General features: G+C 54.7%; 1 protein-coding gene across 13 annotated transcripts in view; it reads left to right on the top strand.

Annotated features, from left to right (window-relative positions):
• Positions 1-3,580, top strand: part of PTPRS (protein tyrosine phosphatase receptor type S) — a 217,066-nt gene extending 213,486 nt beyond the window's left edge. For all 13 annotated transcript variants that reach the window (XM_064175409.1, XM_064175408.1, XM_064175406.1 and 10 more), the window contains one exon: positions 342-3,580. In XM_064175409.1, the coding sequence (XP_064031479.1) occupies positions 342-410 (69 nt within the window). In that variant the 3' untranslated portion in view covers positions 411-3,580. The remainder of the gene's footprint in view (positions 1-341) is intronic.
• Positions 3,581-21,328: the final 17,748 nt, after the last annotated feature.

Here is a 21,328-nt window from a genome sequence, read left to right as displayed (position 1 = left end):
TGAGGCCTTGGGTGACCTGTTCTAGTGGGAGGTGTCCCTGCAGGGGGTTGGGACTGGATGATCTTGGAGCTCCCTTCCAAAGGAGTCCCTGACCCTGGCTGGCTTCTACCAGATGAACCAAGAGTAGAACTGTAGAATTGTTGGGGGTGCAGAAGACCCTTTTAGGATCACCAATCCCAACCATTCTCTGACTCCACTGGGGCTGAAGGGATTTTCTTTCCCAGCTGTTGGGGGTTCAAAGCCTGCCTGTGGTTCCTGCCCAGGTGCTGTGCTGGCTGAGGAGCAGGGCAGGCATCCCCAGGAGCTGTCTCCACCTCTGAACTGCTTCTCTTTGCCCACAGGATGAGTATCAGTTCTGTTACCAGGCAGCTCTGGAGTATCTGGGAAGTTTTGATCACTATGCAACATAAAAAGCCATCCCTTGTGCAGACTCTACCAACCACTTCAGTCCTGGAAGGCCTCTTCTGACCCAGGAGGAGAGCTTGAACTTACAAAACTGACTCAGAAGAAGAACCTTTTCATCTGGACAATGCTTTGGGGGAGCAGGGGAGGGAAAGGATTGAGAGGAACACCCCTTCAGGAACTCCACCTTGTAACCTGGACCGTGAAGAGGCAGCTCAGGAGATGGCTGAGGGACTGCTTTAAGTGGTGAACTGCTCTTGTTACCTCAAGTGGTGTTTGCTGTGGAGGACCTAATGGACATCATGAACCAGATCCAAAAGCTAAAACCCACCTTGTGAGAAGCTGGAGAAGGGAAGGAAACCAACTTTGGTTACATCCTTAGAGTTCAGTTTATTTACTAATCTAGTTGGCAGCCTTTAAAGGGAGTCACTTGCAGGTTTGGAGCTGGCCTGGACAAGATGAGGAAAGGAACTAAACCAATCTCAACACTTAGGCAAACTTTAGGGGGGGGTCAGGAGATCTTCTAGCTGGAGTCTGAAGAACCTCAGTAGCAGCAGTGGGGATGAGTCTGGGCTCACAGGCACCTTGCAAGCAGCAGTCACAGAATGCCCCTGCCCACACCAGAGGTTTTATAGCTTCACCTTCTGAATACTTGGAACATTCCTCAGTTCTTCTAATTCCAACGTTTGTTTTTTAGGATATTGAAAATGAAAGAGAGAGAGACAGAGAGAGGCAGAGCCCAGGCTGGCTGTGTGCTGTGCTGTGCTCTTCCCCCTCCCCTCCCACAGCCTGGTGGAGGTGATGGCAGCTCCCCTGGGCTGGGTGTGCTGCTTCTGCCCCTCCTCTTTCCCATTCTCTGTCCACAGCCACAGGACCCCACTCTTGCTTCCAGCAGCCCCCCCCACCCCCCACACCCACACCCACCTCCTGCCAGTTCCTACCATGCTGGACCAGCAGCATCTCTCTGGAAGGAGCCTGAGAAGCACCCAGCAGAAGTTTTTCTTTCCAGCTGCTTCTTCCTGCCAAACCCCTGCCTGAGCAGAGCAGCTCCCTGGGAGCAACAGAGAGAGGCAGAGCCACTCAGGGCTGACCCAGCTCCATGCCACACACAGCTCATGGGCACAGTTAGGACCACGCCTCTTAGGACTGGCTCAGTTCCAGGCCCCACCAAGCTGATGGGCAGAGGTAGGACCATTCCCCTCATGCCTGGCTCAGTCCCACCCCAAGCTGATGGGCACAGCTAGAACCACGCTCATGGGCAGAGTTAGGACCATGCCCTTCATGCCTGGCTCAATCTCACCTCAAGCTGATGGGCACAGCTAGGACCTTGCTCATGGGCAGAGTTGGGACCATGCCACTCATGCCTGGCCCAGTCCCACCCCAGGCTGATGGGCACAGCTAGGACCATCCCCCTCATGCCTGACCCAGTTCCCCCCCCACCCTAACCTGCTGGGCAGAGCCAGGCCCATACCTTAGCTGCCTGAATCCCTGGGGAAGCCCAAGGCAAGATGCAGTCAGTGGCAGCTCCTGTGAGTGGCTTCCTTTGAAGTCCTCCTGCCCCTGCCCCCAGTGACTTTACCTTTTGATTTGTTTGCCTTTTTGGGGGGCTTTGATTATTATTTTTTTTAATAGTGGAATATTTTTCCCCCCCTTTTTTTTTAAGCCTAAATCCTCTCAGTCAATGAACTCAAGAGAAGAAAACCAACCCCACCTGGGCTGATCTGGTGAGCCTCTGGTCAAAGACAGGCTCTATTTTTTAATCACTGTAGAACTGTTCTCTGTCCTGGCTGTGAAGCTATAAAATGCAGTGCAAATTGCTGCCTTCTGCAGCTTGCTTTTTTCCCCCCCCCCCCCCCACCATTTAAACTAAGGAACCAACAACAAAAAAAAGGTTTTCAGTTGCTTCAGGTAAGGACAAAAAAAAAAGGTTCCTTGCTGGGTTGGGTTTTTTTAATTCATTTCTTTTTTAATTGGGTTTTTTTGGGGGTTCTTTTTATCTTGGGGGGGTTTAGTTTGGTTTCCAATTGCAGCCATATCACTGGAAGGGTGTGAAAGGAGCAGGCAAGCCTAGGAGTTGGTGGCACTGCCAACCTCCCTTCCCCCTTCAGCCCTGGCTGAACAGGGCCGGGGTTGAAGTGGGAGATAAGAATCTAAGCCTGGAGGTGTTGCCAAGGATGAGGTCCTGAGCAACATGGGCTAGAGGGAGGTGTCCCTGCCCGTGGCAGGGGGGGTTGGAACTGGCTGAGCTTTTAGGTCCCTTCCAACCTAAAGCAGTTTGTGACCTATCAACACGAGTGGAAGCAGCCAGCAGCAGGGCTGGAGCTGTGGCACCACAGCAGCACCCACGCAGGGCTCTGGCATCTAAGGTGGGCTGCAGGGAACAGCCAGAGCCTGTCTGTGACCTGTGAGCACGAGTGGAGGCAGCCAGCAGCTGTGGCACCACAGCAGCACCCACGCAGGGCTCTGGCATCTAAGGTGGGCTGCAGGGAACAGCCAGAGCCTATCTGTGACCTATAGACACCACTGAGCACGAGTGGAGGCAGCCAGCAGCAGGGCTGGAGCTGTGGCACCACAGCAGCACCCACGCAGGGCTCTGGCATCCAAGGTGGGCTGCAGGGAACAGCCAGAGCCTGTCTGTGTGCCCAGCTGGAGCTAAAAGAGCTCTTGGCAGTGTGGGTGAGGAAGAGGCTCCCTGCCAGAGCACCCAGAGGTGGGGCTGGCAGGGCCAGGCCAGGCTGCCCCCCTGGCTGCTGCTTGCCTGCCCTTAGCCTCCTTACTTCCCTAGCAGGGGTACAACTCGAGGCCAGCAGAAGTGCCACCCAGAGCCCACCCCCCCCCCCCCCCATGGCCCCCTCACTAACTGCCCACACGAAAAGAGAAAGGATCTAAAGAGAAAGGATCTAAACCCTTCTTTAAGATGGTTTTGGGTTGTTTTTTTCATCCTCCTTCTCTGTGTGAAAGTTGCCCAAAATGCTGAAGTCTGTCGCAGCAAAACAACAAAACCTTTCTGGAGGAGCTGGGGGAGGGGGGGGAGGGAGGGGAGGTTGGGTTGAGTTTTCCTTTGTATGAGAGCAAAGTGCTGTTGCTTTCACACTGTTCCCAACTGAACCAGTAAGTGGTTTTCCTACCACGGTGTATGTAGATATCTCGACTTTGTATTAAAGGAAGATTGTCTGAAGGCTCTGCCGCCGGAGCGCTCTGTGGGGCTGGGGAGGATGCCTGGGGCCGGGGAGCAGCCTGCGCTCCCTCTGCCTCCTGCTCGCTCTCCTTCGCTCCCCCCACCTCTCCCTCCCCCATCTCTCCCTCCCCCATCTCTTCCTCTCTCCCCCTTCTGGCTCCTGCTCTCTCTCCCTCTCTCCCCTCTCCCTCTCTCTCCCCCCTCTCCCTCTCTCCCCTCTCTCTCCCCCCTCTCCCCCCACCTCTCTCTTCCCTCTCTCCCCTCTCCCCCCCCTTCCCTCTCTCTCCCCTCTCCCCCTTCCCTCTCTCTCCCCCTTCCCTCTCTCCCCCCCCCTCTTCCCTCTCTCCTCCCCTTCCCTCTCTCTCTCTCCCCACCTCTCTCTTCCCTCTCTTCCCCCCCTCTCCCCCCCTCCTCTCTCTTCCCTCTCTCTCTCCCCTCTCCACCCCCTCTCTCTTCCCTCTCTCCCCCTCCCCCACCTCTCCTCTCCCCCCTCTTTCTCCCCCTCCCCCCCGTCACTTCCTCTCTCCCCCCCCCTCTAGCTCCCACTCTCCTTCTCTCCCCCGTCTCTCTCTCTCTTTCCTCCCCCTCTCTTTCCCCTCTCTCTTGCTCATTCTCATCCCCTTGGCCTCTGCCCACCCATCCAGCCTGGCCAGGTCCCTCTGCAGGGCTCTGCTCCCCTCCAACAGCTCCACAGCTGCTAGAGTACTTGTGACTGGTATAGCTGCTGGAAGGTCACCAAGCCCTGAGTCCCTCTCCCCAGAGCCACCTGCAGACCCCTGACCATGTCCTGGCACTTCACTACCCCACTGTGCCCAGCCCAGCCTGGCCACCTCACCCCCAGGCAGTGGAAACCCTGCAGCTGCCTCTGCTGGGGCCATGAGGGGCACCCAGACCCCACCTTGGCCAGCCTGCAGCTGCCAGGAAGCCTCAGCTGCCCAGGGCTGTGGGCTGGTTTGCCAGCCTGGGAGAGCAGAAGGCAGCTGGGGCTTGGAGGGAGCAGGCTTGTGCCAGCTGACACCACACTGGGCAAAACCTGCTGCTGCATCAAGCTTCACCTGCAAGGTTCTGATGCCAACCCACCAGGGGCTTGCTCTGAGGAGCCCCTGCACAAACCAAACCCAAGCCAAGGGCCCAGGCAGCAGGACAAAGAGTCCCCAGCAGCTGAAGTTTACATTCCAGAGGAACAGGAACAGCTTCTCTTGGTGTGTGGAACCACCCAAGTGGCAAACCCAGGCCAGGGGAAAGCCTCCTTGCTTTAATGAGAGCAAGAGACTGAGCAATCAGTGCCTGCTCCTCAGTCAGAGGCTTGCAAGTTCCAGGTCAGTAACTGATGCAGAAGTGAGATGGGAAAAGCCATTCCCCTTGCAGGCACTGAGGGCACTGCCTGGCAAGCCCAACCAGAGGTCCTTGCCCTGGGAAGGGGCACAGGGAGTCTGCTGCCAGATGTCCTGAGAAGGGACCCACAAATTCCTCTGCTGAGCCCTCCCCTGCAGAGCTGGGTCCAGCTCTGGGCCCCCAACACGAGGGCATGGAGCTGGTGCAGGAAGCTGCTCAGAGGGCTGGGAGAGTTTGGGTTGTTCAGCCTGGGGAGGAGAAGGCTCCAGGGAGACCTTAGGGCTGCAGTTCAGTGTCTGAACTCCAGGCAGGCTGGGGAGGGACTGCTCAGCAGGGCCTGTGGGCACAGGACCAGGGGCAGTGGTTTGGAGCTGGAGCAGGGCAGATGGAGGTTGGGCATCAGGAGGAGACTGCTGCTGCCTGGCCAGGGCACGACCAAGCAGCCACAAGCTTCACCCCAAGCACATGGCCCTGGCTCCTCCTGGGCTTCTGCTGCCACTGGGCAGTGGAGGTGACAGAACCATGGAACTGAAGAGGCTGGAAGTGACCTGGGACCATCATCCAGCCCAGCCACTCTCCCACAGCTCCCAACCTCCCCCCTGCTGCTGAGACACTGCCTCAGCACCACCTCCCTCAGCACCACTGCCAGGTGGCTTTGAACCCCTCCAGGCTTGGGCACTCCAGCACCTCCCTGGGCCAGTCCCTCAGAGCCCTTCTGGGAAGAGATTTTCCCTAATCAGCTCCAACCTGAACCTCTCCTGGCACAACCTGGGGCCATGGCCTCAGCCTGTCTCTTGTTTCATGTGAGAAGAGCCCAACCCCCACCTGGCTCCAACCTCCATTCAGGCTGCTGCAGAGGGCAACGAGGTCTCCCCTCAGCCTCCTCTTCTGCAGGCTACACAACCTCAGCTCCCTCAGCTGCTGCTCACAGCACTTGGGCTCAAGACCCTTCCCCAGCTTTGTTGTCCTGCTCTGGACCCACTCCAGCCTCCCAATGTCCTCCTTGGACTAAGGAGCCCAAATCTGAGCCCAGCACTCGAGGTGTGGCCTCCCCAGTGCCAAGCAGAGGGATGGGTCCAGACAGGAGCTGGCTGAGACCTGCCCAGCAGTTCTGTCCCCATCCACTGTCAGCCTGCTCTCCTCAGCCATTGCACACCTTCATCCCAGCCCATCTTCATCAGCCTCTCTCTGCCTACCCACCCACACACAGCTCCAGATCCCCTCCCAGTCCATAGAGAGCTCAGAGCTGGTGCTGCCATCCCCTCCTCCTGCCACCTCCTCCCTCCTGCCACCTCCTCCTCCTGCCCTCTCCTCCCCCCTGCCACCTCCTCCTCCAGCCAGCCTCTCCCCAAAGCCCATCAGGCTCCATTCTCTCCCAGTCCCTCCAGTGAGGGGTTCCCAGTGAGGGGACTTAGGGGCTCCATCCCTCTGAGGACCTAGGCAGTGCCACATCCATGCCAGCACACCCTGATGTGCAGATGGCAACCAGAGATTAATGGGCTCCACAAGGAGCTTAGCTCAGGCTTACCAAGGGTGAGAAAGGCATCAGAGGAAAACAAATGTGGGCAAATGACTCAAAAAAAGACTCAGGTCTCTTCTCTTTGAGCAGATAACTCTGTCCCAGGCTGTCTGTGAGGTGTCTGCAGGAGGAGGCTAAACATGGAGGTGTTCAAGGCCAGGCTGGATGAGGCCCTGAGCAGCCTGGGCCAGTGGGAGGTGTCCCTGCTGTGGGTGGGGGATGGAATTGGATGATCTTTAAAGGTCTCTTCCAACCCAAACCACTCAGTGCATCTATGAACCCCTAATGCAGGTCCTAGAATCAGAATCAAGCAGGTTGGCAGAGAGCTCCAAGCTCAGCCAGCACAACCTAGCACCCAGCCCTGCCCAGGCACCAGACCATGGCACTCAGTGCCCCAGCCAGGCTTGGCTTCAACACCTCCAGCCACAGCCACTCCACCACCTCCCTGGGCAGCCCATTCCAGTGCCAATCACTCTCTCTGCCAACAACTTCCTCCTCACATCCAGCCTCAACCTGCCCTGCCACAGCTGCAGCCTGGGGCCCCTTCTTCTGTCCCTGGCTGCCTGGCAGCAGAGCCCAATCCCACCTGGCTACAGCCTCCCTGCAGGCAGCTGCAGACAGCAATCAGCTCTGCCCTCAGCCTCCTCTGCTGCAGGCTGCACCCCCCCAGCTCCCTCAGCCTCTCCTCACAGGGCTCTGCTCCAGGCCCCTCCCCAGCCTTGCTGCCCTTCTCCAAACACCTTCCAGCACCTCAACATCTCTCTGCAATTCAGGAGCCCACAACTGGACACAGCACTCAAGCTGTGGCCTGAGCAGTGTTCCACAACCCTCCTCACATCTCCTCCTGGCTGGGAGAGCCAAGCACTTCCCAGCAGGAGAAGCACCAACCCCATGGGACAGCAGCCTGCAGTTCCTGTGAGCAGAGACTGAGCCAGACCCAGCCCAGAGAAGTTTTTCAGATCCCCTGCTAAAGGCTCAGGAGGTCTGTACCCCAGAGAAAAGACATCACAGGATCCCAGCATGGTGCATGCTGGAAGGGACCTCTGGAGATCAGAGAGTCCCAGGATTGCTTTGGTTGGGAAAGTCCTCTGAGCCCCTCCAACAGCCAACCCAGGAGCAGCATGGCCACAAAGCCCACAGCAGAGCAGCCACAGCAGCCTGCCCAGGACCACAGTGGCCAGGGGGGGTGGGAAGCTCTCCAGAGAGCAACATCTCTGGGCAGCCTGCTCCAGGGTCCCAGCAACCTCACACCAGAGACTTCCCCCAAGGAGTGTGAGGTGCCTCTGGAGCTGACAGCCCCAGTGCCTGGCTCCACCTGAGCTCCAGCAGCTCCCCTCTGCCTGGTACCAGCAGTGCTGGGCTGGGTGGCCTGCTCTAGAGATTGGAGGAGGCTAAAGGGAAGCTGTGAGACCTTCACTGTGCAGCTCAACCCCTCTCAGATGCCTCCAGTCTGGCTTTGCTAGCAAGCTCCTGGGTCAGATTGAGTTCTTCCTCAGCCTCCACACCACCCCCCCCACCATCATCATCCCCTTACAGCCTCTCAGTGCCCAGGAGCTACACAACAGCAGCTTGGAGGGCAAGACACAGACACTGCAGCAGGAGAAGGTAGGAAAAGAATCTTAGGAGGAGACAGAGAAGGGAGAAAGGAACCACACCAGAGCAGCCCGAGCTGAGAGGGCTCTTGCCAAGGAGCCAACAGTACCTGGAGCTGGAGCTGCAGATCCACCACATCCTGCAACGTGAGCGACCTCCACATCGGCAGTTAACCTCCACCCTGGGCCACACAAAGGCTCCCGGAGGCACTGAGCCCCTGCCCGTGGAGCTGCCCCGGGCCAGGCACACGCAGGCTGAAGCTGGGAGCTGGAGTGAAGCAGGACTGGAGCTGCTGAGGCCCCCCCCCGGGCCCTGCAAACGAGCTCCAGGTGTGTGGTCTGGGCAGCAGAGCAGCTGCCTGGCTCTGAGCGGCCACAAAGGCTCCTGCTCAGCTTCTGCACCTGAAAGAGAAGCAGAGGGAAAACCTGTTCCAGCTGTGCCACACAGCAAAGGGTCTCCAGCGAGTCCAGGAACACAATTCCCAGCAAAATGCACCTCCAGGATTGAGAGGAAACTGTTTGGTGCTCCTCAGACTCTCACTTCGGGAGCTGCTGCGTTCAGAAGCTGCTGCTCAGCCCCTGCAGCACCACCCCCAGAGCTCCTTTGGCTGGCAGGTGGAGATGATCTGCTGCTGATGAGCAAACAAGGGACACCTGCTTGGGTCTGCTCCTCTCGAGGAGGGAACAGCAGCAGGTGAGCAGCAGGCTTGTGTCAGCATGGTCTGGTCAGCCAGGCTGGGCTGGCAAGGGCCAAACATGCCAAGCAGAGGCTGCAGACCAGGAGCAACTTCCTTGCTGCAAGAGCAGTCAGGGATCGGCAGAGGCTGCCCAGGGAGGTGCTGCAGTTCCCTCTCCCTGCTGGGGCTCAGGGAATGTGTGGCCATGGCACTTGGGGACAGGGTTTAGTGGCCATGGTGGGGTAGGGTTGCTGTTGGCCTGGAGGACCTTAGAGGCCTTTCCCAAGCCAAACAGTTCTGTGATTCCACAATTCCATAACTCCTCAGATGATGCAATCCATGAGAAATTCCTTCTGCCAAAGAAGTCTTCACCTACCATAGAACCATGGAATCAGGCAGGTTGGAAGAGAGCTCCAAGCTCAAACCCAGTCCTGCCCAACCAACCAGACCATGGCACTCAGTGCCCCAGCCAGGCTTGGCTTCAACACCTCCAGCCACAGCCACTCCACCACCTCCCTGGGCAGCCCATTCCAGTGCCAATCACTCTCTCTGCCAGCAACTTCCTCCTCACATCCAGCCTAGACCTCCCCTGCCACAGCTTCAGCCTGGGTCCCCTTGTTCTGTTGCTGGCTGCCTGGCAGCAGAGCCCAACCCCACCTGGCTACAGCCTCCCTGCAGGCAGCTGCAGGCAGTAATCAGCTCTGCCCTGAGCCTCCTCTGCTGCAGGCTGCACCCCCCCAGCTCCCTCAGCCTCTCCTCACAGGGCTCTGCTCCAGGCCCCTCCCCAGCCTTGCTGCCCTTCTCCAAACACCTTCCAGCACCTCAGCATCTCTCTGCAATTCAGGAGCCCACAACTGGACACAGCACTCAAGGGGTGTCCTGAGCAGTGCTGAGCACAGGGGCACAAGAACCTCCCTTGTCCTGCTGCCCACATTGCTCCTGAGCCAGCCCAGGATGCCATTGGCTCTGCTGCCCACCTGGGCACACTGCTGCCTCCTCTTCAACTACTACCTACCAGCAAACCTTTGATCAAACCCTCCTCTCTGACAACTTTGCTCCTCCTCCTTTCGAGCTGCAGCTCTGCCAAAGCAGTGCCTGGAGATGTGGGTTGAGCTCTTCTGATTAATCTCCCCTAAGGTCAATTCAGCATCCCTCAAGGTCTAGAAATCAGCTCCCTCTAAACTGGCTCTTACCTGTAATGGGTAATGAGGTTAAAGTGGCAGAGGGGAGACTGAAAGTGGATGTTAGTAAGAAGTTGTTTGCAGTGAGGGTGGTGAGAGACTGGCACAGGTTGAGGGTGGGGAGACACTGGCACAGGTTTCCCAGGGAGGTTGTGGAGCACAGAAGCACAGAATGTGATCAAAGATCCCATTCTGTGCTTCTGTGCTCCACAACCTCCCTGGAGGTGTTCAGGACCAGCTTGGATGCAGCCTTGAGCAACCTGTTCAAGTGGGAGGTGTCCCTGCCTATGGCAGAGGGCTTGGAACTGGCTGAGCTTTGAGCTACCTTCCAACCCAAACCATTCTATGACTCTTAAGCTATGAAGCAATTTAAGGCTGAAACCCTGAAGATTCACAAGGAATTATTATTCCAGCAGGGGAAAGCTGCTTCAAATTGCTGCAGGATTTAGGTTTGGGATTTTTTTGGGGGTTTCTTTTTTAATCTAAATAATGTTTAAATTGAAAACAAAACAAAAAAAAAAGAGGGGGGGGGGAGGGGGGAAGACCCCAAACTAATTACATCTCTGTGAGGAAGATCATAAATCACCTAATTACAATGGGAACCTCTGCATCTTTCCAGCAGCCCCTAAGCAGACTTCCAGAAGTTCTTATCTCATTACTGTTTAATTAAGAATTATGTTTGAGCATCTTCTTTTTAATTATCACAGAGCCCAGATGACTTCTAATCTCCTTTATTATTTTTTTTCCCTCCCTTCTCACCCCAAAATGAGGGAGGCTGAGGTCCAAAAATGGGCACTGATGGATTTTACTGTTTGCTCTTTGGGGGGGCTTTAATAAAATGACTCCAGAGAGAAGATGAGCACTGATAAAGGCAACTGCAAAGAGAACATTTGTCTCCTTTCAATTAGCAGCACACAGCTCTCAGCTGCTTGCAAGGAGGAGGATGAAGTGGGATTGGTTTGGGGGTCAGAATGGGGTTAGGATGGAAAGGAGTTTCAAGATCATCCAATTCCAACCTGCCTGCTGGAAAGGAGCTTCAAGATCCTCCTGTTCAAACCTCCTTGCTGGAAGGGACCTTCAGGATCAGCCAGTTCCAACTTCCCTGCTGGAAGGGACCTTCAGGATCATCCAATTCCAACCTGCCTTCTGGAAAGGAGATTCAAGATCCTCCTGTTCCAACCTCCTTGCTGGAAGGGACCTTCAGGATCAGCCAGTTCCAACCTCACTGCTGGAAGAAACCTTCAGGATCCTTCTTGAAGCTGGAAAGGAGCTTCAAGATCCTCCAGTTCTAACCTGCCTGCTGGAAGGGACTTTCAGGATCAGCCAGTTCCAAACTCCCTCTCAAAGGAACCTTCAGGGTCAGCCAGTTCCAACCTCCCTGCTGGAAGGGACCTTCAGGATCAGCCAGTTCCAACTTGCCTACTTCAAGATCCTCCAGTTCCAACCTGCCTGCTGGAAAGGAGCTTCAAGATCCTTCAGTTCCAACTTGCCTGCTGGAAGAAACCTTCAGGATCCTTCAGTTCCAACATGCCTGCTGGAAGGGAGCTTCAAGATCCTCCAGTTCCAACCTGCCTGCTGGAAGGGACCTTCAGGATCAGCCAGTTCCAACCTCCCTCTCAAAGGAACCTTCAGGAACAGCCAGTTCCAACTTGCCTGCTGGAAGAAACCTTCAGGATCCTTCAGTTCCAACCTGCCTGCTGGAAGGGAGCTTCAAGATCCTCCAGTTCCAACCTCCTTGCTGGAAGGGACCTTCAGGACCAGCCAGTTCCAACCTCCCTGCAGAAAGGGACCTTCAAGAAGTGGGACTTCTTGGGGTCAGAATGGGTTAGGTTGGAAGGGACCTTCAAGTTCCAACCTGGCTGCTGGAAGAGACCTTCAGGATCATCCAGTTCCAACCTGGAATCAATCCAGTTCCAATTGTTTTGGTTGGAAAAGACCTTTAAGACCATTGAGCTGTCACCATGGCCCAGCACACAGGGGCAGCTGCTCACCATGGGAACAGTTGGACACTGCAGTCACCTCCCAGGGGAGGCAGTGGAGTTCCCTACACTGGGCAGCTTTCAGCTTGCCAGGCTGCTGGGCCAGCTCAGCTCAACTCCACCATCACCTCCACAGGTTGGAGCAGATGGTCCTTGGGGTCCCTTCTGACCTGGCATTCTGGGATTCTGTGAGGCCAACCATCAGCCTAAGAGCCTGCTCTGCCCTGCAGAGACCTCATCTTGAGCACTGCCTTCAGTTTGGGGCTCCCCAGTTGAAGAGGGACAGGAACTGCTGGAGAGAGTCCAAGGGAGGGCTCTGAGGATGATGAGGGGACTGCAGCAATGCCTGGTGAGGAGAGGCTGAGGGCCCTGGGGCTGCTTAGGCTGCAGAAGAGAAGACTGAGAGGGGATTGAGTCAATGTTTATCAATAGCTGAGGGCTGGGGGTCAGGAGGGGGGGACAGGCTCTGCTCACTGCTCCCTGGCACAGGACAAGCAGCAATGGATGGAAGCTGCAGCACAGGAGGTTCCAGCTCAGCACAAGAGGCAACTTCTTGGCTGGAAGGGTCCCAGAGCCCTGGCACAGGCTGCCCAGAGAGGCTGTGGAGTCTCCTTGTGTGGAGCCTTTCCAGGCCTGTCTGGATGTGTTCTGTGTGCCCTGAGCTAGCTTGGATGGTGCTGCTCTGGCAGGGGCTTGGACTGGATGATCTCCTTGGGTGCCTTCCAACCCCTGACATCTGTGATCCTGTGACCACCATCAGGGGCAAGTTGTCTCCATCAAACCATTCTGCCACCAAGAGCCTCTGCAGCCTGTGCTGCCCCTGCCCACCAGCCCTGGTACCCAGCTGCAGAGGGCACACACTTGGCTTTACAACCCCAGCACCTTCTCATTCACTTGGTGGAACCCACACAGAGAGAGGATGAGGTTTTGGGTAAGATTTGATCCAACTAATTAGCCTGAAAATATCAGCAGAGGCAGGCAGGCAAAGAAAAGCAGAGATAAATCCCTGCCACTGCACTGCTTCATCTTTTAAAGGCAATTAACTCTTAGTTATTAGCTTTTAATTAGGGAATAATAATGACACCATTAATACAGTTCATTATACTTGTCAGCAGACAGCTGTTCCAAACAGATTTCATTATCAGATCTTGGCAGCTTTTGTCTGCTCCCCTGTGGCTGGGGGAAGGCAGCAGCTCCCCAAAGCTCCAGTCAGGGAGGTCCCTGGGTGCAGCTCCTGGGAGCACAGCTCCTGTCAAACAGAAATGATCAAGAGCTGGGACCTTGGCCTCTCTTCTCCTCTCCCTGTGTGGCAGGAGCTGGCTCTCACCTCCACCACTTTCCAAAGAGGGATCATAGAATCACTGAGGTTGGAAGAGATCTCTCAGATCAAGTCCAAGCTTCCACTCAGCATCTCCATGAGCAGGGCTGGGGTCTCAACCACACCTCTGGGCACCCTGGGCAGTGCTGCACCATCCTCAGGGTGAAGAACTTCCTCCTGATGTCCAACCTAAATCTACCCTGCTCCAGTTTCAAACCTCACCCTGCCTCCCTCTCCAGCTCTCCTGCAGCCCACTTCAGACACATCAGACCTAGGTGGGCCTCCCAAGAGCTCATTTCATTCTGCTTCTCACCCCAGTCCTGACAGGAGCTTCAGGTCCTAGGTGTGATGCTAGAGGTGTCTGTGTCAGCACACAGCTCCCAGAGCATCCAAGTTCACTTCTCCTTCTCAGCAGTGACTAAGCCTGAGGATTTCAGGAGAAGCTGTCAGGGACATCGTGGTGCAGCTACAAAAACTTCACAGCTGAGGAGATTTTTGTGCTCAGCCAGATCCAGGCAGAAGCTGGGAGAGGAAAAGCAGCAGAGGAACTGAATTTCATCAGACTTTGCCTCCACAACACACCTGATAGCCAAGATCAGGAGACACTCTGATACTGCTCTGCTGGTGGCCATCTCCTTGGCCACGAGGATGAGCAGAGGCTGCAGCAGCTCAGGACAGGCTGAAAGAGTTGGGGCTGTGCAGGCTGGAGCAGAGGAGGCTCCCAGGTGACTTTCTTGTGGCCTGCCAGCATCTGAAGGGGGCTACAAGAAAGCTGGGCAGGGACTTTTGAGGCTGTGAGGGAGTGGCAGGAGTGGGGGGAATGGAGCAAAGCTGGAAGTTGGGAGAGTGAGGCTGGAGGTGAGGAGGAAGTTGTTGAGCAGGAGAGTGGTGAGAACCTGGCAGAGGTTGCTCAGGGAGGTGGTTGAGGCCCCATGGCTGGAGGTGTTTGAGGCCAGGCTGGCTGAGGCTGTGTGCAGCCTGCTCTAGGGTAGGGTGTCCCTGGGCATGGCAAGGGACTTGGCACTGCCTGCTCCTTGTGGTCCCTTCCAACCCTGACTGATTCTATGATTCTATAAGCTGGAGATGGGGTTGTAAAAGAGCCATTGGCAGTTCTCTGGTAGCCTGAGAGCTCCCAACCCACCCTGGCCATTGTGCTCCTGGGCAAGCTGCTGTGGATGCCCCTGCTTGAGCAGGGGGTTGGACAGGATGATCTCCAGAGGTCACTCCCAACCCCACCTTGCTGAGACTCTCTACTCACTCTGTCCTTACAGAGCTGCATGGACACCACCACATTGTCACCTGCAGGTACTCAGCCACTCGGGTCTGAACTGCAACATCTCCATCCCTGCGAGGAGAAAACAAATGAGGACAACTCTGAGCACTGAGAAAAAAAAACCGCAGAGAAATCAATTTGGACAAAAGAGGCCTTAATTTGAGGCTACCCGAGAAGGGAGAGACATCAGAGTGGCTAATGAGCAGCCAATTGCCTGCACGCTGGAGGAAGGTGATGATGAATCGTTCCCGCAGAGCTGAGCCATCCCTCAGCAGAGGCATCTCCCCCCACCAGCTGCACCCGGGCAGAGCCAACAAAAGCCTCACGCTAAGCACCCAAGGCAGGACACAAAGCTGCTGGATTGCAGAGCTAATTCCCTGCTAGAGCTGAATCCCAAACTAATCAGATGCACCACTTCTCCAGCCTGGATATTCTCTGGTGGCTCCAAGCTATTAAGATAACAAGAGAGGAGGAGGGGGGGGGAAGGTAAGGAATCAACCTTCAGCTCTAAGTGGAGCCAGGAGAAGCTCAGCCTTGCCCAGCTCCTTGCTTCTCAAGGTAGAAAATCACCCTCCCGTGCCTGCAGTCAGCTCAGATTTGGTCCTTTTAGGCAGGCAGGTGAAGCTCTGCTGCTCTCGGTGGCAGCAGCATCTCGGCTTGCAGCATGGCTCAGTGACCCTCCCCCGAACCAGGCAGATGAGCACTGGATCTGTCCTCTTAGTTAGTTTTAACCCCTGACCTGGGGCACAGGAGAGAAGAATCTCAGGCCTGTTTCAGAGGCAGCTTGGCCACGACCTCCTTGGCTGGGGGACATCAGCAGCTGGCATCTGAAAGGGCAAAGGCAGGGGAGAGAGAGAGGGAAGCCAAAGTCAACCACGCTGAACCCGAGCCACATCCTTGTGTGTTCCACAGGACAAGAGGCAGAGTTGCACTCACTCTGTGATTGCAAACAGTGTTTGCTTTGTGGTTCCCCTCTTGGAAACCAAACCCATGTCATTGTTTTGCTCCTCTAAAGCAGAGTAAATAACTGGCAGCAGTTTTCTCCTGGCGGGAGAGGAACTCAAGTTGTTATCTCTGTCTGCTATCGACGCTGCCAAATAACTCCAGCTCAGCATCTCCAACTCATTTGGAGTCTTGGTGCTTGGCCAGACTTGGTTTGCTTCTGTTAGTTTGTGTCTGTGAGCTCCAGCACAGTTGTTCATGGGATGGTGAAGGTTTGGGGTCCTCATACCGAGGACTGGAGCAGGTCTAGAGAAGGGCAGCAAGGCTGGGGAGGGGCCTGGAGCAGAGCCCTGTGAGGAGAGGCTGAGGGAGCTGGGGGGGTGCAGCCTGCAGCAGAGGAGGCTCAGGGCAGAGCTTATTGCTGCCTGCAGCTGCCTGCAGGGAGGCTGTAGCCAGGTGGAGTTGGGCTCTGCTCCCATGCACCCAGGGACAGAAGGGGACCCAGGCTGAAGCTGTGGCAGGGCAGGTCTAGGCTGGATGTTAGGAGGAAGACGTTGGCAGAGAGAGTGATTGGCACTGGAATGGGCTGCCCAGGGAGGTGGTGGAGTGGCTGTGGCTGGAGGTGTTGAAGCCAAGCCTGGCTGGGGCACTTAGTGACTGAACAGGGCTGGGTGCTAGGTTGGGCTGAATGATCTTGGAGCTCTCTTCCAACCTGGTTGATTCTATGATCTAGTTCCACCTCCCTTGCCTTGATATCCTCAACTGACATAAGCAAGGGGCTGATCTGCCACCCCCTGAGCCCTCAGGTGAGATGCTCCCCAGCAGAGAAGCTAACCCACCTGTGAAACTGCACTGCTTCAGCTTAAACTGCTCTTAAGCTAAACCAGCAAGCCCTGGCTCAGGGCAGTTTAGTTTGAAACAGCTCCTGATTACTTTCAGCTAATACTCCTCAAGTCAACCACTCCAACCAAACCAAGGGCATCCTTCCAGAAGGGAATTGGACCTGCTTAATGAGTAGTTTTATTAAACTGGTGCAATTTGTTCAAGCTGATGGAGAACTACTGATGAAGAACTAATATGAACAGCAAGGGAAGAGGAGCAGAGGAAAAAAAAACCCTCACTGAATAACCTCCAAATCAAATCCAACAGAAGCTCTGCAGAAGTGGCCAAGGCACAGATGTCTGCAGCACCTGACCAGGTTTTGCCTTCATCCTCAACTGAGCAGTCACAGAAATGCAGTGAAAAAGGAAAGGCCATCCAGAGTGAGAGAACCATAAACAGGACCAGGAGTTGCCACCAGAAGCCATCCAGAGTGAGTGAACCATAAACAGGGCTAGGAGTTGCCACCAGAAGCCATCCAGAGTGAGTGAACCATAAACAGGACCAGGAGTTGCCACCAGAAGCCATCCAGAGAGAACCATAAACAGAACCAGGAGTTGCCACCAGAAGCCATCCAGAGAGAACCATAAACAGAACCAGGAGTTGCCACCAGAAGCCATCCAGAGTGAGAGAACCATAAACAGGACCAGGAGTGGCCACAAGAAGCCATCCAGAGTGAGAGAACCATAAAGAGGACCAGGAGTGGCCACAAGAAGCCATCCAGAGTGAGAGAAGCATAAACAGGACCAGGAGTTGCCACCAGAAGCCATCCAGAGTGAGAGAACCATAAACAGGACCAGGAGTGGCCACAAGAAGCCATCCAGAGAGAAGCATAAACAGAACCAGGAGTTGCCACCAGAAGCCATCCAGAGAGAACCATAAACAGGACCAGGAGTTACTACAAGAAGCCATCCAGAGAGAACCATAAACAGGACCAGGAGTTACTACAAGAAGCCATCCAGAGAGAACCATAAACAGGACCAGGAGCTGCCACCAGAAGCCATTCAGAGTGAGTGAACCATGAACAGGAGTTGTCACAAGAAGCTATCCAGAGAGAACCATAAACAGGACCAGGAGCTGCCACCAGAAGCCATCCAGAGAGAACCATAAGCAGCTCTTAGGAGCTGGAATGTTCCCACTGTCTCCCTGAGGACTCCTTGGGCACAGCACCATTCCCTCTAGCCCCACACTGGAGTTCCAGAAGCCTGCCCTGCCAGGTGGGGTGGGGTGGAAATGCCTCTTCCTGCCTGCTAAGGCAAAGTTTGATCCTTGCCTTTTGATCACTGAGCCAGGCTGCTACTTGGCAGCATGAAGCACTTCTTAAGACAGCTTTAAAGATCATATTAGTTCTTATTACAGCAACAGAGAGCCTTGAAATTCAAAGGGAAGCTTCGTGTGGGTGTAAATTCCAATGGACTCCACAGCAGCTGCAGCTGCAGCCTCTTCCCACTCAGATTATCAAAAGGAAACCTCAGCTGCAAAGAGCCTGCACGTTGGAGATGCCTTTCCCTTCACATCACCTCCATGCTGCAGCAACTGGGGAGGAATTGGCAGCAAAGCAGCAGGGCTGAGGGTGGGAAGTGACTGAGAGAGGGTCAGGCTGGAAGTCGTTGGCAGGGAGAGTGATTGGCATTGGAATGGGCTGCCCAGGGAGGTGGTGGAGTGGCTGTGCCTGGAGGTGTTGAAGCCAAGCCTGGCTGGGGCACTTAGTGCCATGGTCTGGTGCTTGGCCAGGGCTGGGTGCTGGGTTGGGCTGGAGGAGCTTGGAGCTCTCTTCCAACCTGCCTGATTCTATGATTCCATGATTCACATAAGCCAGCACCTGAATGTGGGGTGAGGAGATACAACCTGGGGAGTTTGGGGTTTTGGTTTGGGTTTTATTTTGGGAGGGGTCTGCTTACAACATCAACACTTTCAGAAGGTACCACAGATGAATCCAGCAACATTGCCACCCCAGGCAGGACTTCAACAGGCAGAGCAACTGCCCACGGCTCACAACCACTCAAGCCCAGCCCACATCCTTCCCATCTCCCCTCCAAAAACCCAAATCCCATTGAGTTAATTAATGACTTAATGAACAATTAAAATAAATCCTCTGCTCTCTCAATTCCCTTCCTATTGTCTGAAACATTTCTCTGGTGGCTTGGTGACAATTCCCATCCTTTTAGCCAAGCAATTTATCAGCTCTTAAGCTATGGAGGAGGACCAAGTGCCAATGCTTAACACTTTCATTAGTCTCAGGTGGGGTTTTTTTTTGGTCTGATTTTATTCTAGGGAATAAAATCCTCCACCAAAAGAAGAAACCAAACAACCCCTTGGAAATAAGAAACCCCCAACTCTGTTTCAAACCTCTCACAATCACACATGGCCACAGGATGGCCAAGAGAAGAACATGAAGCAGAGGCAAGAAGAAGCCAGAGGAACTTCAGTTCTCTTGGAGGAGAAGAAAAACCAAGGAGGAAGAGGGAGGGGATGAACTAAATAGCAAGAAATGGCTTTATTCTATCTGCACTGTTTCACTAGGACAGTTTAATACCCATCCAGCCTCTTAAGATGCTAATCTACCATCTGCTAGCCCACAAATCCTTCCCACTTATTCCCTTAAACATCCAGGTCCTGCCTTGCTTAAAAACCTCTCTGCAGAACGAGGATCACCTTGGAAGGGCTTAGCAATAAAAGAGAATCTCCTTTCTTTCCATCCAGGGATCTCTTCAGGGAATTCAGTCCTGGAGCCCTCATTAGAAGGAGGATGTGGAGATGCTGGAGAGTGTCCAGAGCAGGGCCAGGAGGATGCTGAGAGGCTGCAGCAGCTCTGCTGTGAGCACAGCCTGAAAGAGTTGGGGCTGTGCAGGCTGGAGCAGAGGAGGCTCCCAGGGCACCTTCTTGTGGCCTGCCAGGATCTGAAGGGGGCTCCAAAAAAGCTGGGGAGGGACTTTTGAGGCTATCAGAGAGTGACAGGACAGGGGGGAATGGAGCAAAGCTGGAGGTGAGGAGGAAGTTGTTGAGCAGGAGAGTGGTGAGAGCCTGGCAGGGGCTGCCCAGGGAGGTGGTTGAGGCCCCATGGCTGGAGGTGTTTGAGGCCAGGCTGGCTGAGGCTGTGTGCAGCCTGCTCTAGGGTAGGGTGTCCCTGGGCATGGCAGGGGTTGGCACTGCCTGCTCCTTGTGGTCTCTCCCAACCCTGCCTGATTCTCTCATTCTAATTCAGTGCCAAGCACTGCTGGCAGCACTCCAGACAGCTCTGCTGTCCCACCACAGCTCATCACGGAGGCGAGTGGTAGGATGTGCCCTTGGCCCCCACCAGCCACAGCCACTGTGGAAACCACTTCCCATTTCCAGCTCTGTGCTAGGGCTGCCTTTTTCTCTCCTTCTGAATGCAGAGAGACCCTCCAAGGAGAGTGGAAGACTTTCCAGTGCCTTCAGCAGGGTTTTGCATCAGGCTCTATTACAAAACACTGCTTCAGCACAGCTCCTTGACCCGAGGTGATTTTCAAGTGCTCAAGTGGGAGCTGCCCACTCAAATACTTTAGGATTTGGGGTTTTTCTGCCTTTAATGCTTGTTCCATTCTCACCAAACTGAGTCAAATCAAGCCAAGGGCTTGCATTCCTCTTTGAGTACCTCAAAGGCTCAGTCTTTACTTAAGTAAAGGATGTCACAACAATCCAAAGAGATGTTTGGGGGGGAAATTTCTTCTTTAATAGGGTAAGAGGAAGAAAACCAAAAAGCAAAAACATACAAACACCTTCCCAGGCTTCTGTCCATGGAATGATTCTCACCACTTGGTAAGGAGCACAACTCGAAAGGAAATAAAATAATTAACCATTCATTAAAAAATAATAACAATAATAATAATTAATAACAGTAAAAAAAACCCCAACAAAACCCAACCAAACAAACAAAACACAAACCAAACCCCAATAAAAAGGAAAGAAAGGTTCTTATGGGAGTCGTTGCCTAGCAAGAGAGCCAGAACAAGCCCACGATGCTCCAGCCTGCAGCGGGGAGGGGGATGGCTCCTGGGCTCATGGAGGAACTGACACAAGAAGCAACAACAGAAGATTTGCCCCCTCCCCCCCCCAAAAAAAAACCCAAAAGGAGTGGCAGACTGCAACTCAAAGCCATGCTGACTGGTTTGGTTTGGTTGGTTTTGTGTGGTTTATTGGAACTAGAAAGCAAAGGGTGGGGGAGGAAGATGAGAAGAGTGACCGCTGAGTGACTGCTCCTTCCCTAAGCCCCTTCCTGGGGTCGCAGCAGCAATGCCAGCCTCTGCCCCACCTCTTGAAGAGAGCTAAGGGGAAGAATCAGCTCAGCTCTGAAAGGTTTCTTTGCCCAGCTCCTTCAGCTTCCAGAGGAGAGAGCATTTCTTTGCCAAAAAGAAGCCAGAACCTCCCAGGATATCTGCTCTTGCTCTCTCCCCTCTGTAAGATTAAATCATGTTTGGAGTGGGGAGGAGAAGGGGAGGAGGAGGAGAGGAGAAGGGGAGAAGGAGAAGAGAAGGGGAGGAGAAGGAGAAGGAGAAGGAGAAGGAGAAGGAGAAGGAGAAGAGGAGGAGAAGGAGAAGGGGAGGAGAAGGAGAAGAGAAGGGGAGGAGAAGGAGAAGAGAAGGGGAGGAGAAGGAGAAGAGAAGGGGGGGAGAAGGAGGAGGAGAAGGAGAAGGGGAGGAGAAGGAGAAGAGAAGGGGAGGAGAAGAAGAGAAGGGGAGGGGGAGGAGAAGGAGAAGAGGAGGAGAAGGAGAAGGGGAGGAGAAGGAGAAGAGAAGGGAAGGAGAAGGAGAGGAGAAGGGGAGGAGGAGAAGAGAAGGAGGAGAGAAGGAGAAGAGAAGAAGAGAAGGGGAGAAGGAGAAGGGAAGGGGAGGAGAAGGGGAGGAGAAGGAGAAGAGGAGGAGAAGGAGAAGGAGAGGAGAAGGAGAAGAGAAGGGGAGGAGAAGGAGAAGAGAAGGAGGAGAGAAGGAGAAGAGAAGAAGGGGAAGGGAAGGGGAAGGGAAAGGGGAGGGGAAGGGAAAGGGAAAGGGAAAGGGAAGGGAAGGGAAGGGAAGGGAAGGGAAGGGAAGGGAAG

The sequence above is a fragment of the Pogoniulus pusillus genome, chromosome 41 (genome assembly GCF_015220805.1).
Source record: "Pogoniulus pusillus isolate bPogPus1 chromosome 41, bPogPus1.pri, whole genome shotgun sequence".
NCBI classification, from domain to species: Eukaryota; Metazoa; Chordata; class Aves; order Piciformes; family Lybiidae; genus Pogoniulus; species Pogoniulus pusillus.
This window is presented reverse-complemented; position numbering and strand designations above follow the sequence as displayed.